This window comes from Magnolia sinica, chromosome 3 (genome assembly GCF_029962835.1).
Source record: "Magnolia sinica isolate HGM2019 chromosome 3, MsV1, whole genome shotgun sequence".
Taxonomy (NCBI): domain Eukaryota; kingdom Viridiplantae; phylum Streptophyta; class Magnoliopsida; order Magnoliales; family Magnoliaceae; genus Magnolia; species Magnolia sinica.
Window position 1 is genome coordinate 89,181,855 of NC_080575.1, and position 20,258 is coordinate 89,202,112.

At 37.4% G+C, this 20,258-nt stretch overlaps 2 protein-coding genes across 15 annotated transcripts in view; one reads left to right on the forward strand and one right to left on the reverse strand.

The window, feature by feature from the left end:
* LOC131240181 (uncharacterized) overlaps nucleotides 1–2,897 on the reverse strand; it is a 44,826-nt gene extending 41,929 nt beyond the window's left edge. For 6 of the 13 annotated variants that reach the window (XM_058238276.1, XM_058238283.1, XM_058238281.1 and 3 more), the window contains exon 1: nucleotides 2,662–2,897. In XM_058238276.1, the coding sequence (XP_058094259.1) occupies nucleotides 2,662–2,857 (196 nt within the window). In that variant the 5' untranslated portion in view covers nucleotides 2,858–2,897. The remainder of the gene's footprint in view (nucleotides 1–2,661) is intronic. The other 7 variants (XM_058238279.1, XM_058238275.1, XM_058238286.1 and 4 more) reach the window with 3 other exon arrangements.
* A 2,609-nt stretch (nucleotides 2,898–5,506) lies between these two features.
* On the forward strand, nucleotides 5,507–18,171 carry LOC131240183 (uncharacterized). Of its 2 annotated transcripts, XR_009168648.1 has the most exons (4): nucleotides 5,507–5,753; nucleotides 6,226–6,299; nucleotides 6,380–6,460; nucleotides 18,020–18,048. XR_009168648.1 is itself a non-coding variant. In XM_058238287.1 (3 exons), exons 1-3 carry the CDS (start codon nucleotides 5,640–5,642, stop codon nucleotides 18,029–18,031), a joined length of 207 nt encoding a protein of 68 aa, XP_058094270.1. In that variant the 5' UTR covers nucleotides 5,555–5,639; the 3' UTR covers nucleotides 18,032–18,171. The 2 variants fall into 2 exon arrangements, 1 of the variants encoding a protein (XP_058094270.1); XM_058238287.1 differs by lacking the exon at nucleotides 6,226–6,299 and having other exon boundaries at nucleotides 5,555–5,753; nucleotides 18,020–18,171.
* The last annotated feature ends 2,087 nt before the right edge of the window (nucleotides 18,172–20,258 follow it).

Sequence of the window (20,258 nt, forward strand, 5' to 3'; positions counted from 1 at the left end):
TTACAAGAATTTTAAGGATTGAAATTTAATAGCATCAAGTTTTTGCTTCTATGTATACAATCTGCATTTTAGTATGGAAATATGATTTATTAAACTGTTTCGTTGTTGATTTTGAATTGTTCATGACACTCATCCATCTCTATTCATTATGGAATTGTGGGGGGAAAAAAATGGTAAAAGCAAATAAGGTAATTGTGTCTCTTGGATGAAAGATCCTAAAGCCAGCAAGTATGGTAATCGTGTCTCTTGGGTGAAAGACCCTAGAACCCATTGGATCCTTTAGAGTATCCTTTGTGTACGATGTACGAGTACAATCGTGTGCGCGGACATACGTTAGAAGTACAACTGGAACAGTAGTCTGATCAGCTAACATATAAATGGGTCCCTCACCACGAGACACCAGTGCGTGGGAGTTAATACAACGTGACCATATACTGAGTACAGTGTTGTAATTAACGATGGATGTTTATTTGATTATTTATGTGGATTCATGGATTGTATCGCATGAATATCATCTTTATATTCCATACATTAGATTTCATCATAAACCATGGTGTTTGCTTTTGTTACAAATTTATCAATTTACTTAATGACATATGTGAAATCTAAAAACTTCATATTTGTGTATGAGACGATCCTATTGAGTTGTTATACTCACGTTAATTTAAACCGTACATGTGCCGAGTTGGATTATTTCAAGTAGGCGGGCCTTTATTATTAGTTTACATTGTTATTAAGTTTAGTTTGAAATTTCAAATGTTAATATAATAAGTTAAGTGATTTAGTTTAAATAGCTGCTTAAGTTGTAGATGGTATGGTACAATGTTCTTTAATTAACTTTGAAATTAGTAGTTATCCTCCTTAATTTGAATGTACATATCATTGTGAAATTGAATATCTACTTGTGCATTAATGACAATATATTAATTTGAGCTCACGTACTTGGAATTCGGGTATTGAGTAGCTCTACTCGGGTATCCGGATTCCAGGGTGTGACAGATGGGACAAGCTACCCTGACCAACCAAACCTAACCCGACCCGAGTTGCATTACGGTTGAGTGTTTGATGCCACGGGTAGTCAAGTTAGGTTGGGACTCTGACTGGCTCATCTCCTCTTAATATAGGTCGATTCAGAATTGAGCATATGGAAAAGATATGGTTAGCTATCCATCCATTAAAATGAAGACAAAAAATAGAAGACGGATACATTCGGGTATTATACTATTTTACTTGAAATTTAAGGATCAAAAGTTCAGCTAACAGCGCAAATTTTAGGAATTTTGTAGTGGCAAGGGGTTTTATATGTAAATTGAAGAGGCGAAGCTTTAAAATAGAGGGCCTACTTGCTGGCTACTCTTTGGGCAATCTGGGAAGAAAGGAACAAAGATGCTTCCATACTTCTAGACACAATGCCGACTGGACTGCTGCAAAAGTTTGGAACTAATCTAAGGATTGGGGTTGATGCTTCCTCAGCTACATGGGGTCGTTTTGAGATTGTTGTTCCTTTGGGGCTTGGGTTTGCTGGGGTTCTTTTGTTGGGGACTGTTTCTTTTGCTTGGTAGTTTGATCATGGATCTTCATGCTTAGGTATTACTATGTGTATATATATATATATATATATATATATATATATATATATATATATATATATATATATATATATATATATTGTCAGGTTTCAAAAAAAAAAAAAAGCTTTAAAATGGAGGGTTTATAAAAGTTTAATACGGAAGTTTAAACGCGTTTAAAAATGGAAAAAAAATAAATTTTGCATCATAACTATGCATATTATACTCAAATCAGCATAAAATGCATATCATACGTGTTTTATACATATGGCATCAAACATGCACAAATTAAACCCAATCTTTTGAATGACATTCTGTAACAGTGAATACATGTATCATACATGATTTTCCTAAGTCAGCTCGTTGGGCTTGGGTTAACCACCAATCTGAACCAACACACCTGAGTGCACCACTACCCAGGAGTGTCGATTTGCTGCCATCATGTCAATGGACCCTATCCCAAAAATCATGGTAAGTGGACAATGATATTCATCTGGTCAATGGCTGCAAATGGACGGTTACCTCAAAAGTGAACAGGAAATGAGTAATAGTCCATACTCAACAACCAATAATAATAATAATTGGATGGTTGGGATTGTCGGTCACTACGATTCTAACCACGGCCCCTCCATGGGTAGGGCACACCAGATCAAGGTCCTGATCACCATACACATTTGCCATGGGAATAGTGAATACCACAATGCGCTTCATAATAGTATATTCTGATTCATCTGAATCCAATTGAAATCTATGTATAATAGCGCAAAAGACAGTCATCTCTCCAAGTGAACTAAAAACATTTCAACCCCAAAAAAATTGATGCTTCCACCCTATAATGGTAATTTAGTCACTTTACATAATACCACTATGTGGGCTGACATATCAATTTTACGGGGTGGAAATGTCACTTCCCCGAGTAAGTAACCGATATCGGATTTTCTGCTGAAACAAACACTACAGCCATTGCAATAAGAAGAAAAAATACTTGAATTTTCGCAATCAAAGCCGAATGCAGAACAGATCTTGCAAAGAGAAAGCGGAGAAAAAGGAACGGAGAATGAAGAATTGGGAGATTGAAATTGGATGGATTTACCAACTGCATCGTGATAACTGCCGTGGTCTGGTTCTGGTGTGAGGAGATAAGAGCAGTAGGCATTGGAAAGCCCAAGATCTATTTCTAGGGTTTCGTTGGCGGAAGCTGAGAGGAGGAATTTCAAGAGCTCTTCTATGGAATCTGAGATTGAGACTGGAGAGATTCCTGGCGAAGAAGGCTGACGCGATTTCTCCATCGCCCCCCTCTCACTCCCATCTTTCTGTCTCCCGGGAAATAACTTACGAGAAAGTCTCCAGTGCAACTAGTTGGACCATAACTTACCGTCTACAGAGCTGATAACTTCCAAAATTTCAAGTTCTTGAAAAATCCAATCCGTCCAATAGATTTAATGTATCATTTAAATTATATTTTACAAAAAATTAGTCACATCCACTAATGGATTCGCCCACACTATATTTTGTTGTTTTTGAGTGACTAGAAATCCTTTTTTTAATGTGAGAACCTTTAACGGTATAACTGATTTATAGGAAAATGTGAGGGGGCACCTTATCTAGGTAGACCGTAAATTATAGTCCACCGGTTGGACGTGAGTCCGTCTGGCATTCGACGATGAGGAGTGGAATTTTAGATGTTTGGTCGAGTATGGTATTGTATAATCATGCCATGGATAATTTATACACGTGGCATAAATAGAAGAACTAACATAATTATCCTGCATGATATTTTGTTTAAATTGAATATTCAATTGGTTACGTTTTTTTTTTTGTTTCTAACAAGAATATTGTTCTTAGTGATAATATATTTTTTTATATTCAAAAGTTAATTTAAACCCAATTTTATTAAGAGTAGATTAGAGATAATATTCAGCAGAGGGTCTGGTATACACAACCCATCAATAAGGAATAACACTTTTTTTAAAAGAAAGCCTCGGACTCACTTTTTTTCCTTGCCAACTATATTTACCTTAAATGAAATTTTTATAAAAATATCCCTCTCATTTTCTACATTTTAGTAACAGAAATATGTACAATAATTATAATAAAGGTATTTGGTGGCCTCTGAATTAATTTACCACTCATTCGAATTATAAGCAAACTACTGCTTTAATGATAACTCAGTGTATGGGTCTTTTCTTTTTTATCACCTTCGTTGATAAAACATTCATGTTTTCAACATATATAGTATCTTTATTTCTTTTTAATGTTATTGTCTACACACACACACACCACATAGATGCTTTTTCTTTTATGGTTCAAACCTTTAATTTGTTTATTAAATTGGCCACTCCTAACAAGATAGTTATTGGTTGCAGATTCTAAGATTATAGATTGTTTGTCACAGTTCCTTGCTTTCGTTTATATAAGTATGTGAAAAATAATGTCAATTATATTTTTTTCTCTTATATTTCATATAAATTTTTTTCTTTCCAATATGATTAGAGTTTCTCAATTATAACTATAGCAATGAAAAGCTTGACCAATCATTATACATTTATATGAATTTTTATGAGGAATCTTCTATAAATCATGCTTATGATCTATTGAAGACCTATCACCAAACATATAAATGCAAAAGACTAATTATTTTTTTATTCAAATATCATACAAAATTCTCAAAATGATTTCATAGTTATTTGACAATGGAGAAATGATGATTTATATCATATTTTTCTTTAGCCATTGCATTTAGGATATGATTATGGCACATATTATTATTATTTTATAGTTCAACAGATACCACTAGTTCATTCACCCCAAATGATAGGACAGTGTATTTAATAACATAAATAAGCTGGAGTGCAGTCAAATAAAACTTCAAATTATTATCCCATTTCTTAAAGTTCTTCTGATAAAAAATTTCAATTTTATAAGACTTAAAAGACAGTAGCCATGGTGCCAAAATTTGTTAAAACCTATCTTTTTATTATTAACTATAAAATAGAAGATATAATACAAAATTCAAATTGATGAATGAGAAAAAAAATAAAAAGAATTTAGAGAGCTACGTTTTCTTCTAAAAATTGATACTAATCATTCCTTTAAGCACGGCCCATCTAGGGATTGGATTTCACTTAAATTTATCACATGCCATGAAAAGATGTCGTTAAAGTTGATGGATGGTGTGGATTTGAGAATGTGTTTTCTACGTTGCGATGGATTTGGCCTGTTTGTTTTCCTATTTACCATTGCAAATGGAGTAAAAGTTTTAAATCTCACCGTGATGTATTTGCCATCCATTTATTTTATCAAACCATTTTAATGCTTGAGTGGAGGTACCTCGTTTCAACACTTGAGGTCTTGGTATGGATCCCTAGCAGGGGTGGTTAACATGGAGTGTGTACTGACATTAGTGTGTGCTAACAAGCTAACCCAAAAGAAAAAAAAACATTTTAATGCTTGTGCCAAAAAAATGGTGGATTATAAGTTCAGTTGGTCAGCATAGCAGCAAGCAAGGGGATACGGACATCCATCGTTTAAATGTGAAGTCCTGCATGGGTCCAACACTGATTTGTATCTATGATCCAACCTGTTCATACGATCACACAGACACGGATGAAGGAAAAACACAAATGTCAACCAGGTACAAGACTCCGATGGCCCACAAGAAGTTTTCAATTGTATGTGTTTAATCCCTGTGTTTCTCGTGTTGTGGTACACTTGCACTTTGGATTTACCTCGATTTTAAGTTTATATCTTAAAACGAGCTGTTACAATGAATGTGCGGCTTGGATCAGACACATATATCATAGGGGCCCTTTTCTTGGTATTAGTGTCAAGTCAAGTCAAAACTTACCGTGCATAGGCGGCTATAGGGTATTTCTCATGGAAAATAATAATTATTTATCTACTTTTATTTCCAGCCGTAAATAAGAAAACAAACACCCCCTTACGCGAGTCATGGCAGAAAGTCCGCCAAAAAGACGAAAATACCCTTCCATCTCATGACCCTATATTAAGCTGCCATCCGTTCGGGTCATTGCCTGTGAATGAAAGAAAAAAACTGGAAAAGAGGACAAAATGCTGAGAACGCGGTTGCTATGGTTCGCTGTCGGATTCTCAGTAGCGGGAGCTGCGATTTCTCATGTCGTCTGGAAAGATCTCCTCAACGAACGATCTTCCATTTCTTCCCAAGTAAATACCCGTCTCTTCTTCCTAATTCTCCCTTCTGCCCTTTCCAGTCTTCTCGTCGTTTCTGTAAAAGGCCTACTCGCGGGGCCCACCCACCCAATGGGCAGATATTTGAACCAGTGGAATAGAGGATACGATACCTTCCGTTGATCTGCTGTGTCCCCCAACGTGGATGGACTATTCGTGGAAGAGCTCCTTGATAGGATGATCGTAAGCTTCTGATTGCTGGCCTACAAACGGACGGTCTGGAAGAGAAAAATACAGTAACAGTCCTCATTGTCCAAAGATTGGTGGCTGAGATCTTCCAATCCATGAGATGTTTGGGGATGGGTCCATCCACATTGGGACATTACATGATAACGGTCTGGATTTCCCGATTATCGAAGAATGGCCCCATTTGTCAGACTGAAAACCTGTTTATGCCATGTGAAGCGTTGGCTCATGTATCCTACAATGCCTCGTTGATCGATGGTAGATACATGACTGGACCTACCTGATCAACGGCACGGATCACAAATTCATGCGCCATGGTGGCACATCCAGTCACAAGTAGGATTGTACTTGTGCAAGTAATATTAGCAGCTTTTCTTTGATTTTACTTAATTAGAACTTTTTTCATATTTGGGTAGATGATGCATCAATTCGATGCCCTAGAAGCGCGAATCTCGAAGTTGGAATCACTCAATTACCATAATGTGGAAGCAGTTAAGGTAGATTTCTTTGAATTCTTGGTGGGAATTTTAGTGTTTTGGTTACAGACATGGAGTGCTGAGTGACGTTAGTGTACATTGTCTTCTAAAAATGGAATTTTCGTTAATTGTAATTATGTATTAGAGATTATATAAATTGTTGGTTACAAGGATTATTTTTAAATTCCTACTAGAAAAGCTGATCTCTGATACACAATTATGATTAACTAAAATGAGATGAGGTCATTTTTAAGTGGTTTCCAAACATGGGCTAAATGGAGCCATGGATTCTTAGTTAGTGATGTAATGTATGGTGATGCATTTACTTCATTGTATATTTTACTAACATGGTATGATGATTTTTATGTGTTTAGACAACTCTCTTTCCATTTTGGGATCATTATTTACATGTGGACAACTGTTTCTTTATTGTCATTGACTCTGAGGGCAATTGTTTCATAATTTCTTTTTAGGAAAGCAAGGATACCAATCATATGGGGAACTTTGGATGTTGTGAAATTTGTAGCTTGCAACAATTTGATAGGATCTTAGGAACTAGTCCTTCATAGGAAGGACAAGTAGATGGGATTTGCTTTTGGATTTGAATTTTAAATTTTGATTGGGAGGGGATTACTTTTGAATTTGAATCTTTCATTTAGATTGGGATGGGCTTTCTTACTTTTTTTGGCGAGTAGATAAGATCATAAGAGTGCATTGACATACTTGGTTATTTAGAAGGAACATTATATGTATAAATTGAAGAAAGGTAATAAAGGGTGGGCATTTGAATTTTGCGAAAATCAGTTCTTCATTCCACTATGAGGAAGATCCCATTCAAAGTAGATCAAACCTTCGCAACTTTTGTTCTTGCTGCGAGATTCAATCTTGCCTAGCAAAACCTGATCACAATGATGGGGGAACTTTGCATGTTGTGAAATTGGCAGCATGCACTGACATACGCATTGTTGCGAAGTGTTTGATAGGGATGTGTCTATTGTTACTAGAATAAACACGAAACTCACAAACAAATAAAAGGAAAGATAAAATCCATTTTGTTCACCAAGTTTATTTAATCAAAGCATTGGATGAGAGATTGGTGGAGGTAGGATATGAACAAAGGTCTTGCACCCCGGTTGTCTTGATAGAGCTTGAAATGAGGCTTGGAAGATGTCCATCCAACTCTAGGGCGTTGAAGGAAGACAATGGATTAATGCATTTGAAATGGCCGAGTCCAGGATACATGGGGTACGAGGCTACATATGGTTATATTGGGAGGAGAAGTGATGCCACCTTACTGTGGCAACAATCAAGATATCCAATCAGTGGGTCCCTTGATTTGGTCCTTGAAATTGTCTGATTAGCAAGTGCACGTGATGGGCATATTGATATGTGGGCCCATGTGGTCCATATTATTGAACTATATCATATTTTTGCAGTTTTGCACACAAAAACTAGAATATTTAGCAATGATCTATAGGTAACCTTATCTTCATCTTGAGAGAGTGCCATGCAGTGGAGTCTAATAATGACGAGGTCACTCCAACATGTGGGCCTACATCTTTAGTTGCTACCAAAGATGACGGTGGTATGACATAAAGGCGGGCCAAGCTGATGGAAATGGCTGATGGTTCTAAGTCAAGGATGCATTTCTTCCTAGCCAGGAGGGAATGATGCAGACCAAGAGTGACAATGATAAAGATATCCAATAAGTGGATTGGGTGCATAAAACTTCTAATCAATTGGTGCCCCCTACGTGATGATATGATTGATCTGCATGGTCTGATAGATCCGTGGGTTCATATGGTCCATACTATTGGACAATTGCATATATTCATTATTTTTGGAAAGGCAAAATAGATTATTTAACAACAATCAATAAGTCTCTTTATTTTATCACATTTTGACCCACTTTTCTGGTACTAAACGACTCCGAGTGACACGAATTGGTCCATCTGAAAGTCTATTGAGTTATCTTTCAAACAAGCTCAAGACCATGCAATTTTGACATGGATTATTACGATAGGTTTTATGGAAGGGATGTATCATGTATGTTTATGATAGGACTTTGATGTAGGGAAATGTTGTAAGATGAATAGAGGAAGAACACCGCCTCCTCTACATGATATGAACCTTGAATCCACAAGGTGTAATGACTCTTGAATTCGCAAGAAATAAAGGAAAATTCAAAATGTTTTATTGATATGTATCTTTAAAACGAAATTACAATGCTTTAAATAATAAAACAAAAATCCTAATTAAGAATCCTGATGCGACTAAACTAAAACTTACTCGAAATAGTAAAATTGATTAAAAATAAAAAGCGCTAATTTAATTGTGCCAGATGATTCCTGGCATGATAAGAAGCAAATCCTAAGAAGACTCCGTATACTAAAACTCTAAGACAAAAGAAATAGGTCCAACCTAAAACTTATTAAAAATAATAAGTTTTTCCTAAAACCGTGATTTTGAATTGGAATGAGTCGTTTTCTCACAAAACAGAGCGCCACAACCTTCTTACGTGGGTCAATTGGCCCCAGATGGCTTGTTCCAGTCAAAATTCATAGGTCGTGTCTTGCAACGATATCCGAATCAAAATTATGGTTGATTTACGGTTCACACTAAGAATGTCAATTTCTCCGTATCCGGAATGAATCTCTTCAATCCGGACATGCTTGAGGCCCAGTTGCGTTGTGCCCCATGCAGGAATGGGCTAGGATCTAACAGACTACATTCGCTTTCGTTCAGGCTTCTTTCGGTCCACTGTGCCAAGAATAGGTCCGTGGCCCGCTCTACATCAGACTCTGGATATTTTAGTCAACATTGTCATTTTATTAAAATAGATGGTTAGGATTTGATTAGGGTTTCTTTGCTTTTTGGAAAAGCATATGTACATGTAAAGTCTTTTATCAATGAAATTGGGCAATGAGTCAACGACCTGCTAAAGCCCAAAGCCCAAAGCTGAGTTTATTGGGGCATCCCATTTTCATGCAACTCCCAACCATACCCTGAGGTTACTTTTCATGATTGTTTAGTGATTTGGTCCAAGATGGGCCCCAACTACTTGTGTGAGAAAGCCCAATCAATTAGTTCCTTTATTATAGTGGTACCCTATTTTCGTCATCTACAAGTATTACTCTCATTCAATTTCAAACCATGTCAGAATGACATGAATATTCTCCCGTTTGAAAGCTTTCTAGGTTATATAGGGAGTCCAAACTATGTGATTCCACCACCAATTTTAAGATACATGACCAAGATTCTGTTGAGTCATTGGCTTTAGTGAGCTTGCAAGTGTGGTGAGTCAATTGAGAGCCAAAATTTGGCCAGTCAAAAGATTTCATAATGGGTTTTGGTTTGGAGTTATAGAAGTTTCTGAGTTGGTTTGGTTAGGGTCTTCCAATTAGTAGTTTTCAAAGTTCAGTTTAAGAGGATTTGGTTATGTTATGGAAGATTTAGAACATCTTTAGTTTTTAGGAAGTTTTAAGAAATTTTTACTCTAACACTAGGGAGGAAAGCTTTGTTGCAGCAGCTGGGGATAAGAGTTGGATCTGAGAGGCTTGGATGTGCATGATGGGTAAGATGATCGTCGTCACCTTCGCTGATCGATAAGAGGACTACTACGAATTATTTAAATTCGTTGCTCGACAAATAGTTGCAGGGATTGGGCGATGACTCTTGTTAGAAATCAGAAGGTGAGCAGTGGTTAGCGCAAACTGGTAAGATTGTTTTCTTCTATTAACTATGATGTCGGTAGGGGATTGTGGAGCTCGTTTGGGGAGAAAGGCAAGATCATTGTCCGGATGACGATGTTATCAAGGAATGTTAGAGGGCTGGGCGACCGACATAAAAGAGGGAAAGTGAATGAGACTTGTAGAAGATTGAAGGCGCAAATAATTTCTTTGCAAGAATCCAAGTTGGCTGTTTGCGATAGGCATATTGTGGATTCGGTGTGGGGTTGTCGTAACCAGGACCAGGTTGTTAACATGGATGGTACTTTTGGGGGCATCATTGTGTTGTGGAATTCATTAACCTGGGTTAAGGAAGATTGGTGGGGAGGTAACTTTTCGTTATCTGTCAGATTTAAGGATGCTACGTCTGGCTCTCGCTATCTCATCACGTTTATATAGTGTTTGAAGTATTGATATTGCTATAAGTTTCACTGGTTGCGGATACAAAAACCATATCGATATCGCTGATAACTAGAAATGTAAGGAAACATGGGGAAAACAACGGACTTTTTTAGTGAAACTTCGGGAGATGCTAAAATATACATACTTGCATTTTTTTAAAGATAACACATATTTGCATATCTAGGAATACAAAATTGCAAAAAGAATGCATATATAATAAGTTTCCATTTAATGCGGGCCTAAAAGCATATGTTGTCATAAGAAACTAGTCCAACCATCCCATCTATCTAGCCAAGCATCCATCCAACCATCCAACCATCCAACATTCCATCCAAATATCTTTGAATATTTCAAAATATTGACAACACACAATATTTCATCGAGAAATCATTGACAACTGGAAATGAAACGAAAGAATGTGGTCTCGATATCACTCATGTTGCGATAACAATAATATCGTGATATGATCAATATTATTGTCAACAATTCGAACACTGCGTATAACCATGTGACCATTTTTTTTTTTTTAATAAACAAATTTTTGGTGATATTGATACATTGGCTATATTATCGAAATATCACCGATACAAGCCACACCTGGAATTTGCATAATTAAAAAGATTGGCGATACGAGCGACACTTGGAATTTATATAGTCGAAAATATTGGCGATACTTAGCGATATCGCTGATACTTGGACTTTTTGAGACTACTAGTGTTAGCGATATTTTCAAGATAATACGTCTATATAAGGGCCTAATGAGGCTAGCCGAAGGCTTAGTTTTGGGCGGAGCTCTATGATGCTAGGAGTCGATGTGTGGAGCCATGGGTTGTGGGCGGTGACTTAATGTCACATTTTCGTTGGAGAAGTTTAATGGGGGCAAGTTAACTCAGAGGATGATCGATTGATTTTTCCAATTGGGCGAATTCCGAAAAGTTGATTAATCTTCCAAAGGGGGCGGTTAACTTTGCTTGGTTGAATGGCCGGGAAACGCTTATAATGATTAAGATTGACAAATTTTTGGTTTATATGGGAGGGTGGACAAGTTTCCTTTGGTGACTCAGCGTGGTTTGCCTCTAACCATTGTCCTATTCTCTTAGAAGTGGACTCGAAGAATTGGGGCCCTCTACCCTTTAGGTTTGAGCTGGCCTGGCTAGAAGTGGAAGGATTCTTGAACTTAGTGATGCTTTGGTGGGAGGTGCTTGTGGTAGAGGGATATGCTAGGTTTAAGTTACGTTGAAAACTTCGTATGCTCAAAAATAAAATCAGCAGTTAGAAAAAATAGGTTTTGGGGAATATGGAAGCGGAGCTGGGTTGCGTTCTTTAGAGAATAATGATTGTCTGTAAGTATGGATGTGAGGAAGAGGGATGGTGGACAAGCGATGCTTCTTTGTACAAAGTGTCGGGGTTGTGGAAGGGCATTGCTTGTATAAAAGCAAAATTTGAGGGGATATAGGTCTTGATTAGAAACAGTGAGAGGATTAAATTTTGGAAGGACTAACATTAGAGTGTTGGAAGCTATGAATATTGCACTCTTAGGGAAGTGGTGGAGGTTTGGGACAGGAAAATTCTCTTTGGAGAAGAATGGTCATAATAAACTCTAATTTAGGTTTAATTAAGAGATTATGGTTTCCTCACACCCCTCTCTCTAATTTATAATAATAAACTAATAGGAGGAAATATATGGTAATCCGTAGGACCACCCAAAGCATGAAGGGCCCCAGTTCAACAATCTCTAAGTATGGATATGAAGAAGGGGGATGGTGGACAAGGGATGCTTCTTTGTACAAAGCGTTAGGGTTGCAGAAGGGTATTGCTGGTGTAAAAGAAAATTTTACGAAGGGTATAAGGCTCTTGATCAGAAACGATGAGAGGATTAAATTTTGGAAGGATGTTTGGGTGATGGATTCCTCCTTTATGGTCGAGTTCCCCAACTTGGCAAGTCTTGCGACAGATGAAGACATATTGGTGGCAGATTGTTGGTTAGGCAATGGCTCCTTAGGGTTGTGGGCTCTTTATCGTCGGAACCTCTCAAATGAAGAATTTGATGACCCTGTGCTTCGCCTTTAGCATATCCATACGATTTGTCCAAATCCCGGGGAGCAAGGTGGGATGGTGTGGCAAGTTGAAAGCTCGGGTCAATTTATGGTTTCTAAAGCTCGGGTCAATTTATGGTTTCTTCTTCCTATTCTTTGTTGCATCCTCTCCCGGGTGAGGGCCGCGCTCCCACAATTATGCTATGGTGGTATGGGGCTCCTCCAAAAGTGACGGCCTTTGGTTGGCTTGTTGGTAGAAAGAGGGTGTTGACCATTGATAATCAAGGAAGAGAGGAATGGTGATCCTGAACATGTTCACTTTATGTAAAATAGTGAGGATTCAGTGGATCACCTATTCATCTATGGTCCTTTAACTTGGAAGATTTGGGATTCTATTCTCTCTTTGTTCAAGATTCGGTGGTGCAAGCCCACTTTGGTTGACAACCTTTTGAAGGTGGGACATGGGGGTTGGTATCTTGAAGCAAGCTCAGGTGGAGTGGTAGTTAGCTATTTTAGTGGCATTTTGGGCTATTTAGGGGGGACAGGAATCGGCAATGTTTCAATGATTCTATAAAGGAAGTTTTTGTGATTAGGAGGGTAAAATCTTTGTTGCCGATTGGGCATAGGGTTGTAAGCTTTGTGGCGCCATCTCGACCACTTCTTAATAAAACCCCCTCTATCTTTCAAAGAAGAAGAAGAAGAAGAAAGTTTTACTCTCATATAAAGTCTGTTTTCAGTTGTAAACTTATTTAATAAGCTTAGTTAGGAGAGCTTTGGAACTAGTAAGTAGTATTTAAAGGTGTTGAAGTGGTTATAAATATGGGTCCAAAAAGAAACCTTCCAAAAAAAAATCCCAAAAAAGGGGTTCTATGAACAGTTGTGAATGAATTTGAGATGCATTTTTTTTTGTAATTACTGAAGCTTTTACTCCTAGTGAAAAGCATGTTGGTTTGTGGCACATGTGGAGTGCTCTTCACTTTTCTCCTCTCCCTTGCTATTTTTCTATTGCTTTAGCTAGAGTCTCTGAACGTTGCCAATAAACCAGTTTTAACTTTTAGTGTAAGATGCTGATTCCATGTTATTTTGTGAATAATAGATTAAGATGGTTTCATTTGTGTGTGTGGGGGGGGGGGGGGGTTGCTCCCATTCTTTTACTAAACTCTTCCTATCAATAAAAGAAAAGAATCACATGATCAGGTCCCGTATAACTTGTATGTATTAGCAAAGGTAATCCTAAGCAATGAAGCCTCCACTACATAGCATGGCCATGGGAGAGATCTTAACAACTTCCAAATTTGAAAAAGGCCATGACTTTGCCTCTTACTATTTTACAACTTTTGAGTCAACAAATCACTATTCGAATGCATTGCCTTTCTTTGTTAGACAAGCTAAGCTCTGCTAGGGATTGCCCTGAGAATATGTTCACTTATTGATTAGGGTGGTTTAGGACTGCACACTTTCCTAAGCCTATCAGGAGTTAATCTGGATCTCTGATGAGGGGAGGCCATGCTTAATGTGGTTTACGGCCCTTGTCATTTCACCCATGTTAAGGAAGATAGGGACCCCCTCATATGAATAACATGTATCTGATCTGGGAGTTTCCATCGACAGCTTACTCCTGACAGAATCATGCTATAAAGTTCAACAGTTAACACTTAACACCTTAGTGCATGCATACTTTGAAGGTGAATTATCCTCAATCAATACTCTCATTTTGTACCTTTTCTGTAAGTCATTGTGAATGCCTTCTAGTGAATAATTTCAGCCTTTAAATAAATAAAGTACAGCATATGCAATGGCCATGCTCATAGTTTAGTAGATGAGAAATGGAGGTGATGAGGCGACCAATAACTTCAGGCGAACAAACACTTCTGCAACTTTAGTGATGTGAGCCATCAAAATAACCATCTGGCACGAACTAGTCTAGATTAACTATCTAGTTCAACCAAGGCTGGGCCAACTGCCCAATATAATCATTAGTCTAGACAACTATCCGAAAAATAAAAATAAACCATCTGTCCAATATAAACAAATGAGTCTAGATCAACTATTCACCTCAACCAAGGCTGAGCCAATTGCCCAACACAATCATAAATCTGGACAACTATCTAGAATAAATAAGAATGGACTAGTTGTTTAAAATAAACAGTGAGTCTGAGCAACTCTTTAGAGTAAACAAGCCTAGTAAAATGATAAGTCTGAGCCAAGGCTGGGACAACCACCTGGTCCGAACAAGTCTGAACCAACTGCTTGGTGCATAAACAGGTCTAGGCCTAAATATTGGTCACTTCATACATCTTGGCAAGGAGAGCCTGAAACGAAGAAGTTGCTAAGTTATCAAAGGAGGCAGTGGGGAAAAGGCGAGCACACGTCACACAATAAAAGATAATCTGGTCAAATACCTCCAACTTATATGTCGAACAATATCTCCAACTATTCAACAAAACAATAAATCCTTAAGATTTTTTTATTTTTTATTTTCCAAAAAAGTAATAGAATAAGAATTTCCAGTAACATCTTCAAGAAGACAACAAAGAAAATCAGCGAGGGCTTCAACCGCATATCAAAGAGGCTTCATTTTAAAAAACACATGATAAGTCGTTAAAAAAAAATAAAAAATTGTAGCCGTAAGCGCCCCCCCCCCCCCCCCGAATCACAAGTTAGTCAGGAAAATGCCTCACGAGCCTAGTAAAGTCTGAGCCAAGGCTGGGACAACCACCTAGTCCGAACGAGCCCGAACCAGCTGCTTGGTGCATAAACAGGTCCAGGCCTAAATATTGGTCACATCATCCATCTTGGCAAGGAGAGCCCGAAACGAAGAAGTTGCTTAGTTATCAAAGGCAGCAGTGGGGAAAAGGCGAGCACACGTCACACAATAAAAGATAATCTGGTCAAATACCTCCAACTTAGATATCGAACAATACATCCAACTATTCAACAAAACAATAAATCCTTAAGATTTATTTATTTTTATTTTTATTCAAAAGAGGAATAGAATAAGAATTTCCAGTAACATCTTCAAGCAGACAACAAAGAAAATCAGCAAGGGCTTCAACCGCATATCAAGGAGGCTTCATTTTAAAAAACACATGATAACTCGTTAAAAAAAAATAAAAAATTGTAGCTGTAAGCCACCCCCCCTTCTCACGAATCACAAGTTAGTCAGGAAAATGCCTCACGAGCCTAGTAAAATGATAAGTCTGAGCCAAGGCTGGGACAACCACCTGGTCTGAACGAGCCTGAACCAACTGCTTGGTGCATAAACAGGTCCAGGCCTAAATATTGGTCACATCATACATCTTGGCAAGGAGAGCCCGAAACGAAGAAGTTGCTAAGTTATCAAAGGCGGCAGTGGGGAAAAGGCGAGCACACATCACACAATAAAAGATAATCTGGTCAAATACCTCCAACTTAGATGTCGAACAATACCTCCAACTATTCAACAAAACAATAAATCCTGAAGATTTTTTTTCTTCTTCTTCTTTTTTTTTTTTTTTTTCAAAAGAGGAATATAATAAGAATTTCCAGTAACATCTTCAAGCAGACAACAAAGAAAATCAGCAAGGGCTTCAACTGCATTGTAGCTGTAAGCCACCCCCCCTTCTCACGAATCACAAGTTAGTCAGGAAAATGCCTCACGAGCCTAGTAAAATGATAAGTCTGAGCCAAGGCTGGGACAACCACCTGGTCTGAACGAGCCTGAACCAACTGCTTGGTGCATAAACAGGTCCAGGCCTAAATATTGGTCACATCATACATCTTGGCAAGGAGAGCCCGAAACGAAGAAGTTGCTAAGTTATCAAAGGCGGCAGTGGGGAAAAGGCGAGCACACATCACACAATAAAAGATAATCTGGTCAAATACCTCCAACTTAGATGTCGAACAATACCTCCAACTATTCAACAAAACAATAAATCCTGAAGATTTTTTTTCTTCTTCTTCTTTTTTTTTTTTTTTCAAAAGAGGAATATAATAAGAATTTCCAGTAACATCTTCAAGCAGACAACAAAGAAAATCAGCAAGGGCTTCAACTGCATATCAAAGAGGCTTCATTTTAAAAAACACATGATAACTCGTAAAAATAAAATAAAAAAATTGTAGCCGTAAGCCACCCTCCCTTCTCACGAATCACGAGTTAGTAAGGAAAATGCCTCACGAGTCTTAGAACATAAAAAGAATTAAAAAGAAGAATGGGAAGTTAAAGGGAAAAGGGTTAATAAGAAGCTGTTGTTGTTTAGGGAAGGAACGAGGGAAAGATGAAAGAAAAGAGAAGACAAGAAGATTAGGAAGGGAAGTAAGGAACCGTCGAACATTATGAAGGGAAGGGAGGGAAACACCACTTGTTGAGAAAGATTAGAAAAATAAAACTCATGGAGTTAAGAGGAAAAAGGAAAGACAAAAAAAAGAAGTAAAAGAAGGGAACCGCCAAGGATTAGGAAGGGAAGCACAAAAAATATAAAAAAATCAGCAAACCCTATCCAAAGCAACACAAAATTCTGCTTTAATAGGAAAAATACACCAAACTTTAGGCAAGGCAACGGAAAAATCTACGTCAATGGGAAAAATCCACCAAGCCTTGGCCAAGGCAACACAAAAATCTACTTCAACAGAAAAAATTCAGCAAACCCTAGCCAAGGCAACACAGATCAGCAAGTCCTTCAGAAAAATCTTTAAAAAAAAGACTTGAAGAAAAATATGAAAAAAAAAAAAAAAGGTGAAGGGAAAAGAAGAAACCCTAGAGGAAGAGGAAAAAGAAACCCAGAAGAAGAAACCCTAGGAGGGAGGGAGGAGGGAGAGAGGAGGGAGGGAGAGAGAGAGCTCTCTCAAAACCATATTAAACCCAAACTTTTCATTCACCGATTTTTGGCGTTTCCGTTTCTTTGGCTGAATTCTTTACCATCTTTTTAATGATTGAAACCGAATTAAGCACAGACATTTCCCATACTGTTTTTTTTTTTCTGTATGCAGGCTATGCTTTATTTATTTATTTATTTATTTATTTTTGAGAATTAATGATATTGCGTTAAAGGGGGCAAAAAACCCGCAAAAACGACAGAAGGAAACTAAGGAGAAGGAACTAAAACCAGAAGAGCATACAAAACAAAACAAAAACAGAAAAACAGATAGGCTGCGCTGAGATAGCGATAGCCATTAAGCAAACAGAAAAACCTGGTGATCGAATGGACCACGTACGCCAGCAGGCTATGCTTTATGAGACTGATTTACCATTACCAGGTGCATTTTACTTTATTTCTCTTGGTTAATCTAGGAAATTATTGAACAATTAAAATTTTCTGATGGATATCAAAAGAATCTCTACGCTTCTTTTAGCTGGAATTTTCTCTGTTTTTCTTCCTGTTTCTTTTCACCCTAGCTTTGTGTCTCATGATTGTTGTATTGAATTTCCATGGCAGGATGGACAGTAATCTAGAGTTGGAGCCCAAAAGTTTGCCTGTGCATGTTCGGGTTTTATCTTTACATTTACTTCCTGAAACTGTTGTTCGTTTTGAGAGATGTATGGTAAGAACTTGAGTAATATTTCTGATGGAAGATACTCCTTCATGGAGATGATGTAAGAATTATTTTCCCGTTGAGTCCAGTTGTCCAGATTCACAGACAATTTAAAAAAAAAAAAAAACAAAAACAAAAACATTTCATGGCAATTTTGCAGAACTGTATGGAATTTGAAGCTAGTGGGTGCCAGTGCTATGGAATGGAATACATGCCATATATGATATTTTCTAGTGTACATGATGTGGATTTGCTGACGATTTGTTTCTTAAACGTACATATCAGCAAATTTACAACATTTAAAGTTCTTTCAGAACATTTTAGGTGATAGATCATGTCTTATTTGTTGCTTCCAAAGTCACCACGTAGTATGCTTGAAACACACCAGTAATACAAATTAATCCGTAAAAATGCTTGTGCTGGATATCTGTAATGGGTTTTCGAGTGAGTTTTCAGAGAAACGTATCATGTAGATTCAGTGACATACTCCTAGTTTTTATTTGTGGTTTTTTTTTTTTTTTAAATAATAATAATAAAAGAAGACGATTGTAAAAAGAGATGCTTGTAATTGTCTAAGACTGTTTTAGGCAAGACATAAAATGGGTGGAGAAAGGATGAAAGCCTTCCTCTCTTTGTTCAGTTAATGGTATGGAATGGTTTCAGCAGATTCTCGAAGGTATAGTTGGAATTTGAACAAAATTTGGGTTTAAAGATGCTCATAGCATAGTTCTAGAGCTCACTGATTCGACTTGAAACTCAGCTGAGTCAACTTGGCGAGATTTTGAGCCGAGTCACCATGCGACTCAGTTTCGCAGGTGACTTTGCCCTGACTCTCTACCTTGATTGTAACCTATAATGGAAACCTAAAAGGGGAATCAAACCCATGGCACTTGAGATGGTGTCCGCACTCTCCACCAACAAGCTATGTTGCAGTTTACTATTGATTCTCTTATTTTATAATTCTCATTCAACGTACCATTTTAAATATTCTTTTCCCAACCTCTGACATTTTATTTATAGTAATTAACTATCAAGTCGAGTTGGGCTGAGTCTTTGAGTCTACCCAATGTTGATGGACATCAAGTTTTCAGATTTTTAAACTATGTTTTATGGAAAGTTAAGAATGCTGGTGAATAAAATCTTAGGTTTCCATTATAAGTTCCAATCAAGGTGTCTGTATCTCTAAATCGATTTGCGATGTGTCTCATTGTCGGTGAGCCCAACATGATGGGAAATTCCCTGAGAGTTACTTCAGAACACTCCTGGAATAAAATGGGTGGTGTTAGTTATTCTCGCAAGTTCCAAGGATTGGAGAAGGAAATGGAAATTGAATGAATTACTAATGATGTTTGTTATATATGCTCATGATCTTATCTTATTAGGCTTGATTTGTAGTTATGTCTTCTGCTCTACAAAGATTCAGATTCATGAAAAGATACTTAGAATGAAATACCAAATTGTTGGATTCAAAATTTTAAATTATATATGAAGCAGAGTTCTACATCTCACAGCAAGAACTCTTCCGGGGTCCATCGAGATTCAAAGTCTCAAGGAAGCTTGGAATTTTAATTTTCTGAGGCTTTTTACAGATTCAAGAATCACTCAAGGTCGAAGTTACTTGGTCTTGTGATATCCAAGCACAATTATATCATGTTTTATTAGTTTGGAGAGACATGTTGATTTTGAACATAGAAGCACAAGCAATATATAATAGTGTTAGAGCTCAATGAGGACAGAAATTTCATGGAAACAAAAAAATGAACTGGTCTTGTTCATGAGAAAATAGAAGGTGGAGATCTGTAATGGTTTAGTGAGCTTAGCAATGTTGTCGTTGCCATGCCAAAAGTTTCCGAGACAACATTACTTGGATGGTGCCGGGAATTATATGGGTATTAAACACCCAAACTTCCCCTTTTCACTATAATGAGGAATCTGTTGAGAAGGCTATAATCTTAAACAATACTGGACAACAAGGTTGGACCATAGTTCAAAAACCTGACTTGATGTTCAACCAGGTTGGGTTAACTCAAAGGCTCCGACCAGTCTTTACTTTTCTTTTTCTTTTTTTTTCTTTTTTTCTTTTTTCTTTTTCTCCTTCAAGTCACGACAAGTCTTTACTTGACTCAATATATAATAATTAAT